The sequence below is a fragment of the Lithobates pipiens genome, unplaced genomic scaffold, assembly GCF_037356315.1.
Source record: "Lithobates pipiens isolate NorthernLeopardFrog02 unplaced genomic scaffold, aLitPip1_a1.2 Scaffold_8, whole genome shotgun sequence".
Taxonomy (NCBI): Eukaryota; Metazoa; Chordata; class Amphibia; order Anura; family Ranidae; genus Lithobates; species Lithobates pipiens.
Window position 1 is genome coordinate 610,088,778 of NW_027507903.1, and position 16,180 is coordinate 610,104,957.

Genomic DNA, 16,180 nt, shown 5'->3' on the forward strand with positions numbered 1-16,180 from the left:
ATATATATATATATATATATATATATATATATATATATCTATATCTATATATATATATATGTGGTAAAGGTGACAGGTGTGTGAAGCTGGTCCTGGAATGACTCTGAGCATAGCCCAGGAGCGGGCAAAAATCACATTTGACCTTGATTATTTATTAAGGTCAACTATTGGAGGCGAGCATTCACTTTTCAAACGAGGTACAGCATGTGAGGCACGGGAGACGTGCAGTGGTGTATTTTAGTTTTGTGCTGCCGTAGGCAAGGCTCAAATCGGGCCCTCCCCCCATTTAAATGTTCCCCCGTTTCCTTCCTGTTTAAGATCAACCCCTTCATCTGTAAGCTCCACCCCTTCCTCGTTAGGCTCCACCTTTTCCTATTAGAGCGCCAACTCTTCCTCTCTGTACATTAAAAGATAACAAGTCCATATAGTTTGTTGTTTTATGTACCACCACAAATGTTGTATATATTATTTTAAGAGATATTTATACGAAATAATGAAATCTGTAAAGTCAACCATTTTTACTTTATTTTAAGTAAACAAATATATAAATAGTTTAAACTTAAATTCAACTGGTTGAATCTCAAAAGATGAGAATTGAAGGACTACAACCTCTAAGATCTAAGGATGTGACCCGTTAGATCTCATGGGTTCATTCTGGGAACTGTAGCCCTTCACTAGTTTGGGGGGGGGGGGGGCAGGGGTGTCACATTCTCAGCTCTCAAGGGGTGTCACACCCCCCAAAAGTGAAGGACTACAAGTCCCAGCATGAACCACTCCTCTTTGTATGGGTCTCTGCAGTGCCCGACTCCCTCATGACACACAAGATCCCAATCAATCCCTGGCACCCAACCTCAAGTAAGAGTTTTGAAAGTTGCTCTAAACTGAGTCCTGGCAGTTCCCTTTCCCTTTCATTCCCTCTGAGCATGCAGAGAAGATGGAGAAGTTGGGTGAAACTAAAGCACTAGGCATGGAATGGCAGAGGAGGAAGTTAAAACCTTCTCTGCTTTATATGCTGGGGCCTTGGCCTCGCTCTGCATTAGAGTGGGGACGTGATGTCAATGGTTGCTAGACACCAGGTGTTGTGACTCAAGCAACCAGTGGGCAGTAGAGCCAGCAGTGGAGGTGGAGCAAGCTACGGGTCTGGCCGGGATTAATACTGTCAGTTAGTAAAGAGGCACTGTCTGCAGCGGACTTTTTTAAGGCAGCAGATTGGCGACCCAGTCCACCCCTGTTCTCTGCAGTCCTCACTAGTGTCCCTTCTGCCTGGTGGCCAGCACCGCATCCCTGTAAAATGGCGCCCAGGGCAAATGCCTTGTTTGCCTCGCGGTAGATACACCCCTGGTGGTGTATGAAGACTTCTGCTTATATGAGACACTTTGTTGGCTGGAAGCACGATTTATGGACTAATAATAATCTCTTTGGACTTGCGCTCCATATTTATTTCTTATTATAATGGTATAGGGGAAAAGTGAAATCACTTAATGGTGTTTATTTGCAATGTGAATATTTGTATAGGGGATACACTGCCTTAAAAAAAGTATTCATACCCCTTGACATTTTCCACATTTTGTCATGTTATAGCTAAAAACCTAAATGTATTTTATTGGGATTTTATGTGATAGATCAACACAAAGTGGCAGATAATTGTGAAGTGGAAGGAAAATGATAAATGGTTTTCAACATTTTTTATAAATAAATATCTGAAAAGTCTGACATGCATTTATATTCAGCCCCCTTTACAGTGATACCCCTAACTAAAACCTAGTGGAACCAATTGCCTTCAGAAGTCACCTAATTCGTAAAAGGAGTCCACCTATGTGTAATTTATTCTCAGTATAAATACAGCTATTCTGTGAAGCCCTCAGAGGTTTGTTAGAGAACCTTAGCGAACAAACAGCATCACAAAGGCCAAGGAACACACCAGACAGGTCAGGTCCCATTTGCAGTTTTCTGACCAGAGCCACTTCTTCCACATGGGGGACACAGCAAACATGTGGAAGAAGGTGCTCTGGTCAGATGAGACCAAAATTGAACTTTTTGGCATAAAAAACAAAACACTATATGTGGTGGAAAACTAACACTACACATCACCCTGAACACACCATCCCCACCGTGAAACATGATGGTGGCAGCATCATGTTGGGGGTGCTTTTCTTCAGCAGGGACAGGGAAGCTGGTCAGAGTTGATGGGAAGATGGATGGAGCCCAATACAGGACAATCTTAGAAGAAAACCTGTTAGAGTCTGCAAAAGACTTGAGACTGGCACATCACACTTTTCACATATGTATTTGTAAAAAAAATTTTGAAAACCATTTATCATTTTCCTTCCACTTCACAATTATGTGCCACTTAAGCCGCGTACACACGGGCAGACTGTCTGTCCAACTTAGTCCGCTGAAACACATTTCAGCGGACAGTCCGCTCGTGTGTGGGCTTCAGCGGACTTTTTCAGCGGACAGTCTGGCGGACTAAGTATTTCGGAATTTCCGTAATATTGTCCGTCCAACTTTGGTTTCAGCGGACAGTCCGCTCGTGAGTAGGCTAGTTGGACGGACTAAGTATGGCGCATGCTCAGAAAGGATTTACACGGCGGAAGGTTGCATTGCTGAGTATTGGACGTCCTATTTCTAGTCCCGTCGTACGTGCTGTACACGTCATCGCGCAAGCTTTCAACGGACTGTCTGTTCATCGTGTGTGGTCAAGTCCGTTCATTCAAAAGTAGGAGGGACTGTCCGTCGGATTGTCTGACGGACTTAGTTGGCCAGACAGTCCGCCCGTGTGTACGCGGCTTTAGTGTTGGTCTATCACATAAAATCCCAATAAAATACATTTACGTTTTTGGTTGCAACATGACAAAATGTGGAAAATTACAAGGGGTATGAATACTTTTTTTAAGGCACTGTATAAGGTTCATGTGTTTATTTTAAGAGCTTTTGACTGCCCTGATTGCTTTTGGTTACATATTTGTGGTATGTGTTCTCTCAACAGGGCAGAGAGGACTTTGGGAAACATCCTTAAAAAGAAAGAGTGGAGGTGAGTGAGGTCATAATCTGACCTACATACCCAGCAAACCCCCCCAATATAAGGAGACCCCCATTAAGTGTAATGTATCTTCTCTTTTCTCTTTGGAGGCGTTCCAGTTATGTAGTAACAACCAAAATCTTCTGGGGAGGACAGTAAGTGTTTTTATCTATCTATCTATCTATCTATCTATCTATCTATCTATCTATCTATCTATCTATCTATCTATCTATCTATCTATCTATCTATCTATCTATCTATCTATCTATCGAGGACCTTGTTGTAATAGTTTGGGGAAGGTCCTTTCCTGTTCAACCATGACTGTTCCCCTGTGTACAAAGCCAGCTCCATAAAGACATGGTATGATGAGTATGGTGTGGAGGAACTAAAGTGTCCTGCACAGGGCCTTGACCCCAAACCCTACTGTACATCTTTGGGTTGAATTGAAACATCAATTGTGAGCCAGATCTTCTCATCCAACATTAGTACCTGACCTCACAAATGTTCTTTTGACTGAATAGGCACAAATCCCTATAGACACACTCCAAAATCTTGGACAGAGCCTTCCCATTAAAGTGTAGACCAGAGTTTCCAAACCTTTTCAACACAGAGGAACCTTTGAAATAATTTTCCAGGCTCAGGGAACCCCTGTCAAATATTACTTTATCTACAACTCATGATACATTAGTGTGATGGTCAGTGAGAAGAATGCTCCTTACATATGTGGTCTTTGGGAAGAATTAGCCCCTTACAGATAGCTAAAAATGATCAATAGTGTTCAGTGGCGCCTTATTTGAGAAGTAGAAGTTGCTCACTACTCAAGGAACCACTAACAACCTCTGAAAGAACCCTAGGGTTCCATGGAACCCTGGTTGAAAAACCCTGGTGTAGGCTGTTGAAGATGCAAGAGGATCCATCTAATATCAGTGCCCGTGGTTTTGTTATGGGTTGTTCAGCAAGCTCATGTAGGAGTGATGGTCATAAGTCCATGAACCTACAGTATTTAGCTATTATATACAGTGCCTTGCGAAAGTATTCGCCCCCCTTGAACTTTTCAACCTTTTGCCACATTTCAGGCTTCAAACATAAAGATATAACATTTTAATTTTTTGTGAAGAATCACCAACAAGTGGGACACAATTGTGAAGTGGAACGAAATCTATTGGATATTTTAAACTTTTTTAGCAAATAAAAAACTGAAAAGTGGTGCGTGCAAAATTATTCGGCCCCTTTACTTTCAGTGCAGCAAACTCCCTCCAGAAGTTCAGCGAGGATCTCTGAATGATCCAATGTTGTCCTAAATGACTGATGGTGATAAATAGAATCCACCTGTGTGTAATCAAGTCTCTGTATAAATGCATCTGCTCTGTGATAGTCTCAGGGTTCTGTTGAAAGTGCAGAGAGCATCATGAAGACCAAGGAACACACCAGGCAGGTCCGTAATACTGTTGTGGAGAAGTTTAAAGCCGGATTTGGATAGAAAAAGATTTCCCAAGCTTTAAACATCCCAAGGAGCACTGTGCAAGCGATCATTTTGAAATGGAAGGAGTATCAGACCACTGCAAATCTACCAAGACCTGGCCGTCCCTCTAAACGTTCAGCTCAGACAAGGAGAAGACTGATCAGAGATGCAGCCAAGAGGCCCATGATCACTCTGGATGAACTGCAGAGAACTACAGCTGAGGTGGGAGAGTCTGTCCATAGGACAACAATCAGTCGTACACTGCACAAATCTGGCCTTTATGGAAGAGTGGCAAGAAGAAAGCCATTTCTCAAAGATATCCATAAAAAGTCTCATCTAAAGTTTGCCACAAGCCACCTGGGAGACGCACCAAACATGTGGAAGAAGGTGCTCTGGTCAGATGAAACCAAAATCGAACTTTTTGCCCACAATGCAAAACGATATGTTTGGCGTAAAAGCAACACAGCTCATCACCCTCAACACACCATCCCCACTGTGAAACATGGTGGTGGCAGCATCATGGTTTGGGCCTGCTTTTCTTCAGCAGGGACAGGGAAGATGGTTAAAATTGAGGGGAAGATGGATGCAGCCAAATACAGGACCATTCTGAATGAAAACCTGTTGGAGTCTGCAAAAGACCTGAAACTGGGACGGAGATTTATCTTCCAACAAGACAATGATCCCAAACATACAGCAAAATCTACAAAGGAATGGTTCACAAATAAACGTATCCAGGTGTTAGAATGGCCAAGTCAAAGTTCAGACCTGAATCCAATCGAGAATCTGTGGAAAGAGCTGAAAACTGCTGTTCACAAACGCTCTCCATCCAACCTCACTGAGCTCGAGTTGTTTTGCAAGGAAGAATGGGCAAGAATTTCAGTCTCTCGATGTGCAAAACTGATAGAGACATACCCCAAGCGACTTGCAGCTGTAATCGCAGCAAAAAGTGGCTCTACAAAGTATTAACGCAAGGGGGCCGAATAATTTTGCACACCCCACTTTTCATTTTTTTATTAGTTAAAAAAGTTTAAATTATCCAATAGATTTCGTTCCACTTCACAATTGTGTCCCACTTGTTGGTGATTCTTCACAAAAAATTTAAATGTTATATCTTTATGTTTGAAGCCTGAAATGTGGCAAAAGGTTGAAAAGTTCAAGGGGGCCGAATACTTTCACAAGGCACTGTATCTATCTATTTACATTTTTGGTTTACATATCTATCTTTCTATCTATTCAAATTTAAGTTACCATATGAGGTTTTCTCTCTCCTTTTATTGTATTTTAACCCTATGTAACCTACACCACATGTTGGCCTTCAGAATATGTTTTGGAGTTCTCAGATTAAAAGATGTATAAAATCTTCTTTTGGAGGTCCAAAGACAATGGAAACACTGAAACCTGGGACCAGGGGAACATTGGAAAGCCCAAAATTGGGTTGCACCCTAATCTAACACTCTAGAACTCACTGGTTGCCATTGGGAAAATCCGGTGCTTCTTGGTATGGGTGACCTTCTCTATTTCCTCCAAGGATGCAGTGCCAGGCCCGACCCAAACAATATCACATCAGCGAGAGGAGGAAGTCATTAACCCTATGTAAGCTCTGACACCACCGCAACTTATGTGGGTGTTTGAAAAATGAATTGGTAGGGAACACAAAATAGATAAATACTAATGAGTTGGGTGTTGTTCTTTCAAGATAACCAGTTCCTTCCCTGGAATGGCCAGTGGCTGGGTCTCCTTAACATATGGCTCTTAGCCCTTGTACACACGGTCGGAGATTCCGACAACCAAATCCGTCGGATTTTGTCCGACGGATTTTGTCCGACGGATTTTGTCCGACGGATTTTGTCCGACGGATTTTGTCCGACGGATTTTGTCCAAAACTGTTGTATACACACGGTCGGACGAAGTTGTCGGGAAATCAGATCGTGCAGAACGTGATGATGTTATTTCATTACGATGGTACTACGTTCAGGCTAGTAACCAATAGCTTTGATGTAGGAATTTGATCTAAGCATGCGTGACACTTTGTCCGATCGGAATTCTCTACACATGATTGGAGTATGTCCTATCGGAGCATTTTGTCGGAAAATTTTACCAACAAGTTAGAAAATTTGGTCCGTCGGAGTATCCGACGGACCAAATTTTCTAACTTGTTGGTAAAATTTTCCGACAAAATGCTCCGATAGGACATACTCCAATCATGTGTAGAGAATTCCGATCGGACAAAGTCCAATGGCGACCACACACAGTCGGAATATCCGACAAAACGGTCCGATCGGACACATTCCATCGGAATCTCCGACCGTGTGTACAAGGGCTTAGGTTTTGTATACAATTCAAGAGAATGCATTTAACAAAATGAATAACCAACTTTTCTACCTTGTCCAGGGCAGAGACTGAGAGGGGCCTTTCTCGGAAACATATCATCGAAGGTGAGTAATCTGTAAATAAAGACAACAAATGGGCAAAGGAAAATATAACCATACCATAATATGGTTTAACCCCTTCCCGCCGAGCGTACGCAGATATGCGTACTCGGCTTCCGGGGGTTATACCGGGATGATGCCCGCACCTGCAGGCATCATCCCGGTACCGTTTTTTGCAGCGGGCGATTGGCTATCCAGGCATAACAACCGATGCGGCTAAAAGCCGCTCGGCTGTTATGCCGGAGGAGCGGGAGGGGACTTCCCCCCCCCCTCCCGCCGCCTCTCGCCGCTGTTACCGGTGCTCCCGCTCGATCGGGAGCACCGATCAGTGATCTGACGCCTCCAGCTGCTGCGGAGGAACTGGAATGAAGCCGTAATCTGCTTCGTTCCAGTCTCCTCATCGTAAACACGGAAGCGACGTCATGACGTCACTTCCCGTTTACTCGGCTGCCAATGGCGCCGTTTTAAAAAAAATATCCGGTATTCAGAATCGCCGTTTTCGGCGATCTGAATACATTGAAGTGTAAAGGAGGGGTGGGGGGTCTTTTAGACCCCCGATCCCTCCATAAAGAGGACCTGTCACCACCTATTACTGTCACAAGGGATGTTTACATTCCTTGTGACAGCAATAAAAGCGATCAATTTTTTTTTTTTTTTTAAACAATTTAGTCATTTTAAAATAAATAAAATAAATAAAAAAATTAAAAAAAATTTTTTAAAGCGCCCGCCGTCCCCGCGAGCTCGCGAAGCAAAGAAAACGCATACGGAAGTCGCGCCCGCGTATGTAAACGGTGTTCAAATCACACATGTGAGGTATCGCCGCGATCGTCAGAGCGAGAGCAATAATTCTAGCACTAGACCTCCTCTGTAACGCTAACCTGGTAACCGTAAAAACTTTTTAAAGCGTCGCCTATTGAGATTTTTAGGTACCGTACTTTGTCGTCAATCTACAAGTGCGCGCAATTATAAAGTGTGACATGTTTGGTATCTATTTACTCGGCATAACATTATCTTTCACATTACGCAAAAAAATTGGGCTAATTTTACTGTTTTTTTTTTTTTTTATTCATGAAAGTGTCCCTTTTCCCAAAAAGTTGCGTTTAAAACACCACTGCACAAATACCGTGTGACATAAAATATTGCAACAATCGCCGTTTTATTCTCTAGAGTCTCTGCTAAAAATATATATATAATGTTTGGGGGTTCCAAGTAATTTTCTAGCAAAAAATATGGATTTTAACTTGTAAACACCAAATTCCAAAAAGAGGCTTAGTCATGAAAGGGTTAAAGCCCAACTCCATAAAATATTTTTGGTTTTGGATAGAGTATTGAGGGGTTAGAAAGCTTTTTTGATTTTTTTTTATTCCGTCTGCGTCCCCTTAGGGAAGATTTTTCCTCACTTGCTATCCTGAAGACCGTATATGAAGTAATGAGACCCCGCAATGGGCACAGCGATGACAATAAAAACCTGACAATGGTTGCCAACCCAATCCCACTCTATATGAAAACAAAAAATTTTGGTTTAGAGTTTTCAAACAAATATTTCTTTCACGTTGTCATAATGGGGTATCGTTTGTAGAATTTTGAGGAAAATTATTAATTGAATCCATTTTGGAATAAGGATGTAACGTAACAAAATGTGGAAAAAGTGAAGAGCTGTGAATACTTTCCAGACGCACTGTATATGGCATTTCACATACTTGATATTCTCATTACATTGGGATGTGTGGAACTATAGAGAGTAGAGAATGTTGTAGTAATCGGGGAAGAACATAGGGGGATGGTTGATGGTCCCTGCGGGAGTCACATCCTGATCTCTTCCTCCTCTTCCTCCAACATATCGTATCTTCCTCCAGCTGGACGGGGAGATTTAATCCCTGGAACACCCATTGGTAGCAGTGCAGGATCCCAGACAATGAACAGTGTAACAGTGAATATATTACTATATACAGTGCCTTGAAAAAGTATTCACACCCCTTGAGATTTTCCACATTCTGTCATGTTACAACCAAAAACGTAAATGTATTTTATTGGGATTTTATGTGATAGACCAACATGAAGTGGCTCATAATTGTGAAGTGGAAGGAAAATGATAAATGGTTTTCAATTTTTTTACAAATAAATATGTGAAAAGTGTGGTGTGCATTTGTATAGCGCCCCCCGGAGTCAATACTTTGTAGAACCACCTTTCACTGCAATTACAGATTCAAGTCTTTTTGGGGGTGTCTCTACCAGCTTTGCACATCCAGAGAGGGACATTTTTGCCCATTCTTCTTCTTTGAAAAACATCTCAAGCTCTGTATGATTGGATGGAGAGCATCTGTGAACAGCAATTTTCAAGTCTTGCCACAGATTCTCAATTGGGTTTAGGTCTGGACTTTGACTGGGCCATTCTAACATATGAATATGCTTTGATCTAAACCATTCCATTGTAGCTCTGGCTGTATGTTTAGGGTCGTTGTCCTACTGGAAGGAGAACCTCCGCCCCGGTCTCAAGTCTTTTGCAGACTCTAATGCCGCGTACACACGAGCGGAATGTCCGACAGAAAAAGCCAGACGGAAGCTTTTCATCGTATATTCCGATCCTGTGTGGGCCTCATCTGACTTTTTTATTTATTTTTTTACGAAAATTCTGACGGACCTAGAAATAGAACATGCTTTAAATATTTCTGAAGGAAACAATTGCTATCGGGAAAACCGCTCGTCTGTATGCTGTTCCGACGGACCAAAAACGGCGCATGCTCTGAAGCAAGTACGAGATGGAGGCTATTGGCTACTGAACTTCCTCCCGTCGTACGTGTTGTACGTCACCGTGTTCTTAACGATCAGACTTTGGTGTCAGGGCCGTCTTTAATATTGATTGGACCCCAGGCAAAAAAAAATTTGGGGGCCCCCTCCCATGCAATTTCACTCTCCACCTGCTCTGAGACATACAATAAATAGAAGCTGGACTTAAAATCAGTTTACTGTATCAGATCAGGCAGCAATTGTGATCGGTTGCCAGAGGTTACAGCATATCATTACTGCTTACTGACTGGTTGCTAGAAGTTACAGCATACATTACGGCTCACTGATTAGTTGCTAGAGGTTACAGCAAATGATTTCTGCTTGTTAATTAGTTGCTAGAGATTACTGTACAGTAATACCGCTCACTGATTGCTAGAGGTTACAGCACATCATCTCCTCACTGCAGGGGAGCATGCGATACATATGAATGCCACCTTTATTTACATATCAATGCAGATGGCCACAGCTATTTGCTTAGTAATGCCGCTGCTATTTACATATCAATGCCAGTTATTTACATGTAAACACAGGGTCTGCAGGTGAGTCATCTGTACACAACAACAGGGCTAAAACTTCAAGGGACAAGGAAATTTAAACCAGGATAGTTGGCAAGTATGAGGGAGCTGCTTTGGGCCCCACAACAATGACAGGGCCCAGGGCAGCTGCCCCTTTTGCCCTGCCTTAAAGACGGCCCTGTTTGGTGTGATCGTGTTTAGACAGTTCCAGTGGAACTGAAAAAACTTCTGCAAAAACGTTGGAGTTTATTTCAACAGGAAAACCGGTCGTGTGTACGCGGCATAACAGGTTTTCTTCTAAGATTGCCCTGTATTTGGCTTCATCCATCTTCCCATCAACTCTGACCAGCTTCCCTGTCCCTGCTGAAGAAAAGCATCTCCACAACATGATGCTGCCACCACTATGTTTCACAGTAGGGATGGTGTGTTCAGAGTGATGTGTAGTGTTAGTTTTCCACCACACATAGCGTTTTGCTTTTAGGACAAAAAGTAACATTTTGGTCTCATCTGACCAGAGCACCTTCTTCCACATTTGCTGTGTCCTCCACATGATTTCTCTAAAACTGCAAACGGGACTTCTTATGGCTTTTCTTTCAACAATGTCTTTCTTCTTGCCACTCTTCCATAAAGGCCAGATTTGTGGAGAGCACGACTAAGCCCTTGTACACACAGTCGGACATTCCGACGGAAAATATCTGATCAGACCGCGTTGTCGGATAATCCGACCGTGTGTGAGCTTCATCAGACTTTTTGCGTCGGAATGTCCGACCAACAAAGTTTGAGAGCTGGATATAAAATTTTCCAACAACATGATCCGGTAGGACTTTGTCCGATCGTTTGTAGAGAATTCCGATCGGATAAAGTGCCACGCATGCTCAGATCAAATTACGAGACCAAAGCTATTGGCTACTAGCCTGAACGTAGTCCCTTCATAACGAAGGAACGTCACCACGTTCTGAACGATCGGATTTTCCGACAACTTTGTCCGACCGTGTGTATGCAACACCAGTTTCGGACAAAATCCGTCGGGAAAAATCCTACGGATTTTGTTGTCGGAATGTCCGACCGTGTGTACAAGGGCTATTAGTTGTCCTATGGACAGATTCTCCCACCTGAGCTGTGGATCTCTGCAGCTCCTCCAGAGTTACCATGGGCCTCTTGGCTGCTTCTCTGATGAACGCTCTCATTGCCCGGCCGGTCAGTTTAGGTGGACGGCCATGTCTTGGTAGGTTTGCAGTTGTGCCATACTCTTTCCATTTTCAGGTGATGGATTGAACCTTGCTAAGTTAGATGTTCAAAGCTTGGGATATTGTTTTATAACTTAACCCTGCTTTAAACTTATCCACAACTTTATCCATAACCTGTCTGGTGTGTTCCTTGGCCTTCATGATGCTGTTTGTTCACTAAGGTCGTCTAACAAACTTCTGAGGGCTTCACAGAACAGCTGTATTTATACTGAGATTAAATTACACACAATATGTACTAATTAGGAGACTTCTGAAGGCCATTGGTTCCACTAGATTTTAGTTAGGGGTATCAGAGTAAAGGGGGCTGAATATAAATGCACGCCACACTTTTCACATATTTATTTGTAAAAAATCTTGAAAACCATTTATCATTTTCCTTCCATTTCACAATTATGTGCTGCTTTGTGTTGGTCTATCACATAAAATCAATTATCTGATTTTATATGATAATTGATCATATTATTGATCAATTATTAAGTTTTTTCGGTTGGAAATTTCAAGACTATGAATCCTTTTTCCAGGCACTGTATCATACCCATAGACACGGCGGTACCGTTATGTGGTTAATTCTCGCTGGTCTTCATGTCTCCGTTCAGGTTCTCATTTCTCCTGATCCGTCTCTAATTGCTCCTTTCTGCCCCGCAGGTCTCCGGGGGTCCCTGGAACGGCTGCAGTTGGAATATGTCGATATCGTCTTCGCAAATCGAATGGATGCAAACAGCCCCATGGAAGGTGAATCCATCTCATTACTGTCACTTTTTTTTTCTTTACTTTCGTTCCGGCCGCCCCCCCTCAGTGACCCCGGCAGGCTGGATTGATATTAATATTGATCTACAGGAAGTAGTAAGGGCTGGTTATCAATAATGCAATTACTTGTTTTAGAGCTGAGCTCTGCACACAAAACATTTTCATTTAGGTAAATATATTCTTCAATAGTCACAAAGGGTATAAATCCATTTTGCGGGCACAAAATGCCTTTGCAACCCCAGATATTACCTTGTAAAAGTGACATCATCACCGTGCTGTACATAGCCTGTGCAGAGCTGTGTGTGCGGGGGAGTGTCCAGCAGGCTCCACCCACTACAGACTGTCATGGAGGGGTGGAGGGGGGCGGAGACAAGACCAGTCATCCTAAACAAGGAGAAAGAGCAGCAGTGACTGGTCTTTATTACAGGAAGCTCCTGCACAGAGGTAAAGTCTCACAATAAAAAAAAAAATAATAATAAAATAATACACAAAGCACACCAAGATTCAAGGAAGAACACCCATCTCTTGTATATAGACAATATTTAATGATCCTGGAGGTCACCTCTAAAAACACAAACTGCCAACACCAGTTAAAAAAAAAGAACTATTAGCCAAGGAAAATCAAAACTATATAGTCTTTGCTGCAATACTTACACTCAGTCTGAAGGTGTCCTCCATAGTAAATTCCTTACCACCACTAGGTGTCACCAGTCTTCTGGGTTAAATGATAGCAATGACCACACCCCAGGAGCCCAGGCAGTCACAGACCCGTCCCCTAAAGATGCCCTCTAGGGCACCCTCCCTTCAACCCGTGAACATCCGACAACATGGCAAGGAGGTGACCTCTGGGAATTCTGATGTGATGAGATGATTCTATGATTGGGGGACACTGCTGATGTCATAAGGGGGGAAATCTTTCATGATGGGAGTGAGACTCTGAAGTTAAGTAGGGGACTCTGACAAAATGGGGGGAGGGGTCATCATGGGATGGAGGGGGATCCTGGCATTATAAAGAGGACTCTGATATGATGGGGGGACTCTGACGTGATGGAGGAGGTGGGTGGGGGGTCTGATGTGATAGCTCTGATGTGATAAGGGGAGTTCTCACAAGATGGAAGGGGATTCTGACATAAGGAAGCCTCTGATTTGATGGGGGTGAGTCTAACATTATGGGGCTTTGACATGATTGGAGGGGGAATCTGATGTCATGAGGGAGCTCTGATGTGATAATGAGGACTCTGATGTCATGGAGAGGGAGTCTGACATAATAAGGAGGACTATGATGTGATGGAGTGGGGGCTCTGATATGATGACAGTGAGTCTTACATTATGGGGCTCTGACATGATAAGGAGGACTCTGATTTGATAGGAGGGGGGTTCTGCCATAATGAGGACTATGATGTGAAAGGGAGACTCTGATGCAATGGGGGGACTCCGAAGCGACGGGAGGATTCAGCCATAAGGAGGTCTATGATGTGATAGGGGGGCTCTGATGTGATAGGGGGACTCTGATGTGATGGGGGACTTTGCCATAAGGAGGTCTATGATGTGATAGGGGGGCTCTGATGTGATAGGGTGCTCTGATGCGATGGGGGGGCTCTGATGCGATGGGAGGATTCTGCCATAAGGAGGTCTATGATATGATAGGGGGACTCTGATGTGATGGGGGGACTCTGATGTGATGGGGAGACTTTGCCATAAGGGGGTCTATGATGTGATGGGGGACTCTGATGCTATGAGGGGTCGCCGACGCGATGGGAGGATTCTGCCATAAGGAGGTCTATGATGTGTTGGGGGGGACTCCGATGCGATGGGGGGCTCTGATGTGATGGGAGAACTCCGATGTGATGGGGGGATTCTGCCATAAGGTGGACTATGATGTGATAGGGGGGCTCTAATGCAATGGGGGGGTCCGATGCAATGGGGGGGCTCCGATGCAATGGGGGGACTCCGATGCAATGGGGGGATTCTGCCATAAGGAGGACTATGATGTGATAGGGGGACTCCGATGTGATGGGGGGACTCCGATGCGATGGGGGGACTCCGATGCGACGGGGGATTCTGCCATAAGGAGGACTATGATGTGATAGGGGGACAATGATGCGATGGGGGGACTCCGATGTGATGGGGGGATTCTGCCATAAGGAGGACAATGATGTGATGGGGGGACTCTGATGTGATGGGGGGACTCCGATGCCATGGGGGGCTCCGATGCAATGGGGGGACTCCGATGCAATGGGGGGATTCTGCCATAAGGAGGACTATGATGTGATAGGGGGACAATGATTTGATGGGGGGACAATTATGTGATGGGGGGACAATTATGTGATGGGGGGACTCCGATGTGATGGGGGATTCTGCCATAAGGAGGACTATGATGTGATAGGGGGACTCCGATGTGATGGGGGGACTCCGATGCCATGGGGGGACTCCGATGCGACGGGGGATTCTGCCATAAGGAGGACTATGATGTGATAGGGGGACAATGATGCGATGGGGGGACTCCGATGTGATGGGGGGATTCTGCCATAAGGAGGACAATGATGTGATGGGGGGACTCCGATGCTATGGGGGGGACTCTGATGCGATGGAGGGACTATGATGTGATGGGGGGGCTCTGATGTGAGGGGCTTTAGTTTTGGGTCCACTTTGACCCTCTGACATTTCTGGGCTCCCTCCATCTATTCTCATCCAGCCAATCATAGAGGAGAGCTCACTCCACCATCTATTATCCCCCCCCCCCCCCCCATCCAATCAGCTCCTTCCCGCCTCCCTATTGGCTCCCTGTGTCCCCAGCCTCATCATCTCCATCTCTGCTGTCGCTTTTCTTCCTTCTCCCTTTCCATCCCCCGATGGCAGAATTTATGATGACCTCAGCACATTGCAAATCGCCCCCCCCCCCATCCCCCCACCCCCTCCCCCGCTCACACCGAGCGTGCAGGTCCCTCTACAGATGGACGCAGGAACGGCGACCTAAAAATAGGCGATTCTATATTTATCTGAATATATCTGCAAGAATATGGGAGCTTTTCTTCCAGGCAGGAGGACGGCGAGCGATTCCATCCCATAACTCGGCGTACGAGCGCCACAAACTGACAGCCGTCAGAAGTATTCCATCAACCTACATACTGCGCCATGTGTGATAAGACCTACGAGCCATCCATCCATCCATCCATCCATCCATCCCCTCCCCCCCCCCCCTCTTTGTATTGATGGTGCTATGGATCTGGAAATGATTGAATATAATCAAATAAGCCCAATACCAGATCTAAAGGGAACCCGGCGCTTTGGTGAGGCAGGAAATGACCTCTGTGCCCAGCCGATGGGCATTAGGGGCCCGTTCACTCCGGGGGCCCATGGACATTGGAGGATGTGAAGTCCTGACTGATAGGGAGACCTCAGAACTCGGGGGGGGGGGGGGGGGGGGATCAGTTACCGTGTGTTGTGCTACAGCGGAACTCAACTCCCCACCCCCATGTTTTTATTCCGCCACTTACAGTGCCTTGAAAAAGTATTCATACCCTACGAAATTATCCTGCGGGAAGGTGACCCTCCGCCCCAGTCTCAAGTCTTTTGCCGACTCCAACAGGTTTTCTTCTAAGATTTCCCTGTATTTGGCTCCATCCATCTTCCCATCAACTCTGACCAGCTTCCCTGTCCCTGCTGAAGAAAAGCATCTCCACAACATGATGCTGCCACCGCCATGTTTCACAGTAGGGATGGTGTGTTCAGGGTGATGTGCAGTGTTAGTTTTCCCCCACACATATCGTTTTGCTTTTAGGCCAAAAATGTAAATTTTGGTCTCATCTGATCAGAGCACCTTCTTCCACATGATTGCTGTGTCCCCCACATAGTTGGTAGCTATGACAGATCCCCCACCAGCAACAACAGATCTCCCAGCGTCAATAGACTGCCCAGTAGCAACTATAGACTTCTTCCTCAACAGTAGATCCTTCCCAGCAACAAGAGAT

General features: G+C 44.7%; 1 protein-coding gene across 2 annotated transcripts in view; it reads left to right on the top strand.

Annotated features, from left to right (window-relative positions):
* Nucleotides 1-16,180, top strand: part of KCNAB3 (potassium voltage-gated channel subfamily A regulatory beta subunit 3) — an 88,013-nt gene that overhangs the window by 44,970 nt on the left and 26,863 nt on the right. For both annotated transcript variants that reach the window (XM_077470631.1, XM_077470632.1), the window contains 4 exons: nucleotides 2,990-3,034; nucleotides 3,133-3,177; nucleotides 6,876-6,919; nucleotides 12,108-12,194. In XM_077470631.1, coding sequence (XP_077326757.1) covers nucleotides 2,990-3,034; nucleotides 3,133-3,177; nucleotides 6,876-6,919; nucleotides 12,108-12,194 — 221 coding nt within the window. The remainder of the gene's footprint in view (nucleotides 1-2,989; nucleotides 3,035-3,132; nucleotides 3,178-6,875; nucleotides 6,920-12,107; nucleotides 12,195-16,180) is intronic.